Genomic DNA, 4,957 nt, shown 5'->3' on the forward strand with positions numbered 1-4,957 from the left:
TTGGACTCATCAGACCAAAGCACAGATTTCCACTGGTCTAATGTGCATTCCTTGTGTTCTTTAGCCCAAACAAGTCTCTTCTGATTGTTGCTTGTCCTTAGCAGAGGTTTCCTAGCAGCTATTTTACCATGAAGGCTGCTGCACAAAGTCTCCTCTTAACAGTTATTCTAGAGATGAGAAGGTGTGTCCAAACTTTTGGATAGTATATAATGATCTTGATTCCAAAAGCTTATATACACTATCTAAAAGAAACACACATACATGTTTTTCTCACTATATGACATGAAATCAGAAAAAAACTTTTCCATTTAAGGTTAATTAGTTATCATAATTATATATATATATATATATATATATATATATATATATATATATATATATATATATATATATATATATATATATATTTATATTAGCCTAGGTATTTCTATAATGGCTTCAGTGTCAATGCACACCTACGTTGTACTTTTACCAACCCGTGTGCTGGCCCATTTTTTCAATTTTACAAATAGAAATTTTCACAATAAGGCTCCACTTCCCAAAGTCACAGACTATGTAATTTTATTGTTGTTAATCAGACAGTCATCATAGTTCATATAAGATTATTGCTTCTACTCAAATTAATTGGGACTACAGAACAGGAGAAGGACTTGGGTATTCTCATTACAAATAAGCTGAGCAGCAGCACTCAATGTCAAGCAGCAGCTGCTAAAGCAAACAAGATTCTAGGGTGTATAAAAAGAGATTAGATCCCGTGATCCCAACGTATTGTTACCCCTCTATAAATCACTTGTAAGGCCACATCTACAATATGAGATCCAGTTTTGGGCTCCACATTTTAGTACAGATATTCAGAAGTTAGACTCAGTTCAAAGGCGGTATGATGACAGGTTGAATTTGTTGGATTTTTTTAGGTTAGGAAAAAGACGTCTCAGAGGAGATCTCATTTATATGTATAAATACATCTGTGGTCAATATAAAGGACTGGCACATGACTTATTTCTTCCAAAGACAGTACTAAGGACCAGGGGGCACTCACTGCCTGAGAAAAGCGATTCCGACAGCTAAATAGGAAAGGGTTCTTTACAGTTAGAGCAGTCAGACTGTGGAATGTGACCACAAGAGGTAGTAATGTCAGATACTAGAACAGCTTTTCTAGAAACCCTGGATGCTTCTCTCACAAAAAATGGCATTGTATGTTATACATACTCACAATAAAGTTTGTAGAGCTGATGTAGAAAGGTTTAACTTGATAGACCAATGCCTTTTTTCAACCTTTACAACTATGGAACTTTGGGATTCATCATTTTTTGCTTTTTATGATCAAATATTTTAGACACTTACATAGTTACATAGGTTGATAAAGGACCTAGATCCATCTAGTTCAGCCTTCCTTTACCAACTATATATTTGTCACAAACTCATTTATAACCAACAATGTTGTGTGTACTGAGGAAATCATCCAGCCCTTTTTTAAAAGCTGTTATAGTATCTGCCATTACTACCTCTTGTGGTCGGCATTCCACAGTCTGACCGCTCTAACTGTAAAGAACCCTTTCCTATTTAGCTGCCGGAATCGCTTTTCTTCCACTCGCAGTGAGTGCCCCCTGGTCCTTAGTATTGTCTTTGGAAGAAATAAGTCATGTGCCAGTCCTTTATATTGACCACACATGTATTTATACATATAAATGAGATCTCCTTTGAGACGTCTTTTTTCTAAGCTAAACATATCTAACTTTTTCAACCTGTCATCATATGGGAGGCCTTCCATTCCTCATCATACGGGCGGCCTCCATTCCTTGTAATAGTCTAGTTGCCGCCTTTGAACTGACTCTAACTTCTGAATGTCCTTTTTAAAATGTGGAGCCCAAAACTGGATCCCGTATTCCAGATGTGGCCTTACAAGTGATTTATAGAGGGATAACAATATGTTGGGATCCCAGGATCTAATCTCTCTTTTTATGCACCCTAGAATCTTGTTTGCTTTTGCAGCACCATCTAAACAGCTTCTTGTAATGCCTGCCTGGATCCACAGACTCAGACGGGCTGTTATGGACAGGATAGAGGAAAGCTGCTCACAAAGCAGGACCCCGAGAACCTGAAACCCATTAACCCCTCTACAGGAATTGGGAATTACACAGAGCCTCGGTGATCACTGCCTGTGGAAGACTGCAGTGCAGATGAGAGACGTAGTCAGGCAGTGTCGAACCGGGAAATGCAAAACAGGGACAGAATGGGCAGGCAAGGACGTATTCAGAAAACAAAGCAGAGGTGAAATCCTGATCGGGCAGCGAGGTACATAAACAGCAGACAGAAGGGTAGTCAGGAAACAAGCAGATGTCCGAACACCCGAATCACTAAACAGAACAGGGTGGGACAGGAACCAGGAATACAAAACTATCTCTGGCAGTGGTCAGCAGACAGGAGGGGGAATAAGAAGGTTTTGGTATCTTCCCATTGGTTGCAGCTGAATGTTAATAACTTCAGCTGGAAGAGACACGCCACCTACAGTCAGCCAATGGTACTGCAGGTGCCAAGGAAACCCAGCCTAGTGGATGAGCGGAGCCTGAGTCAACCGGCACCGCTGGCATCGACTCCTCTTCCATCACCAGGACCATCCACGGCAGGGACACGGCGTCGCCTGGTCATCGAAGCAGAAGTCGCTGTGGGAACATAACAGTTTTTCACAGGTGCTTTATTTTGTCCAATCATGTGATATCATTTTGTGTTGATGTTTTAGGTCAAACTTTGCTGTTTTACCTATAACTGCAGCTCTACACATATGCTCTAACTCTCATTACATGTAAAGTCACCTTTTGTATCATCAAACCACGAAATCCTAAACCTCAACACACTCAGGTACAGATATGTCTTCTGATGTGGTTATAGAATGCCATTTTGATATCTCTGTTCCTCAGACTGTATATAATGGGGTTTATCAACGGCGTTCCCACGGTGTACAGAAGTGATAGGATTTTAACCATGTTCACGGATTCATTTTTTATAGGTAGAACATAAACACTGAATGCCGACCAGTAAAATATGGAGACCACTATCAGGTGCGAGCTACAGGTGGAGTAGACTTTGTGTCTACCAGAATTAGACTGAATGTGAAGAACGGTAAAAAATATATAAGAATAGGAAAGTATGATTATCGTACATGGAAGGAGGATGATAGGAACGCTAAGAATAGACACCTCTAATTGCAGAATGTAAGGGTCGGAGCAAGAAATTTCTAACAAAGCAGCGAGGTCACAAAAGAAATGGTCAATAAGGTTTGATTTACAGAAAGATAACTGCGATGTCGATATAGTGTCAACCAATATAATCACATAACTGAATATCCACGTGATGGCTACTAATGTTCTGTAATGGGTCGTGTTCATTATAGAAGGGTACCGCAAAGGTTTACAGATGGCTAAATATCTGTCATAAGACATCATGGTGAGGAGGAAACACTCACAGGTCTCGGAGGCGCTGAAGAAGTAAAACTGAGCAATACACCCAGCAAAAGTAATGGCACCCCTATTATTGCTTTGAATGTAGAACATGTTTGGTACAATGTCGGTGATCAGTAAAATGTCATTCATAGATAGTTGTGTGATGAAGAAGTACATGGGCGACTGGAGGCTCTTATTATAGAAAACCAGTGTGATGATCAAGAGGTTTCCAAATAACGTTGTACAGTAAGTCACAAGGAGAAGAACGAAGAACACAATTCTGAAGGTTCGGCCGCCCTGAAATCCCAGGAGGATGAACTCGGTCACCACAGTCAGGTTGGTCACCTGTTTTTGATCAAAAATAAAATAAACAATAATAAAAATATTAATGTTAAAATCCGTTTCAGTAAATATAGTCAAGTTTACTTGTAATTTGATTAATAAAATCAAAATAAATATTAGGTAAAGATTTATGCTTGGTTATTTAAGATTATACTTTTGGAAAGAGTAATAAATGTCACCTACATCAGGCTCCATTGCTGCCGGACTCTCATTTCATTCATGCTATACTTCTCCTCATTTAGGTAAAATAAACAATATTTACAAATAGCAATGTCATGTCTCTGTATTTTCAATGTATTCATGCTACGCGCTAATCCAGGACCTAAAGAGATTAAAAGTAAATTCATAAGATAATGATCCTTTATATACTTATGTTAGATATTCTGTTACTGCACATGTATCCACAGAGACCCGGCAGCAAGTCATTAGTCATTAGAGGGCTGCATCCACCAGGGGAAGAATTTCCCCCAAGACTCAAATCCAACAACATTTATTAAGTGTATTAATTTTATCCTAAACAAATCGTAAAAAATATAAATAAAATATTAATGTACAATTAATATAAAATATAGATGTACGTAAAATATATATGTAAATACCTTGCAAATGTATAGATAGGTGTGGAAAGAAGGATGCAAAGTAAGAATACTTTCAGTAATAGAAGTATTACTAGTTTATGCTTAACAAGTGACCAAATTAAAAGTGAACAAGCAAAGGTTAAATCTATATCAATGATTGGTGTGACCACTGGACATTTGAGTAGATCATATGAAATTTTAATTCACCGGCTTTGCCAAAGTTGTCTAAAAATTTGATTCACAGTGAATAAATTTGTCGTGAATCTGAATATCACAAATCATCTAATCTAAAGGCTACTTTACATGCAGCGACATCGCTAGCGATATCACTGGTGAAAGCACCTGTCCCCGTCGTTTGTACATCACGGGCAAATAGCTGCCCATGGTGCACAACATCGCTCGGACCCGTCACGCGGACTTACCTGTCTAGCGACATCGCTGTGGCCGGCGAACCACCTCCTTTTTAAGGGGGCGGTTCATTCAGTGTCACAGCAGCGTCACTAAGCGGCCGCCCAATAGAAGCGGAGGGGCAGAGATGAGCGGCTGGGACATGCCGCCCACCTCCTTCCTTCCTCATTGCCGGCGGATGCAGGTACG

At 39.4% G+C, this 4,957-nt stretch overlaps 1 protein-coding gene across 1 annotated transcript; it reads right to left on the minus strand.

The window, feature by feature from the left end:
- Positions 1-2,855: 2,855 nt before the first annotated feature.
- LOC142302884 (olfactory receptor 1500-like) lies at positions 2,856-3,977 on the minus strand. The gene is made up of 2 exons (XM_075343991.1): positions 3,966-3,977; positions 2,856-3,785 (listed from the first exon to the last, which is right to left on the minus strand). Exons 1-2 carry the CDS (start codon positions 3,975-3,977, stop codon positions 2,856-2,858), a joined length of 942 nt encoding a protein of 313 aa, XP_075200106.1.
- Between the last annotated feature and the right edge of the window lie 980 nt (positions 3,978-4,957).

Source organism: Anomaloglossus baeobatrachus, chromosome 4, assembly GCF_048569485.1.
Source record: "Anomaloglossus baeobatrachus isolate aAnoBae1 chromosome 4, aAnoBae1.hap1, whole genome shotgun sequence".
Classification (NCBI taxonomy): Eukaryota; Metazoa; Chordata; class Amphibia; order Anura; family Aromobatidae; genus Anomaloglossus; species Anomaloglossus baeobatrachus.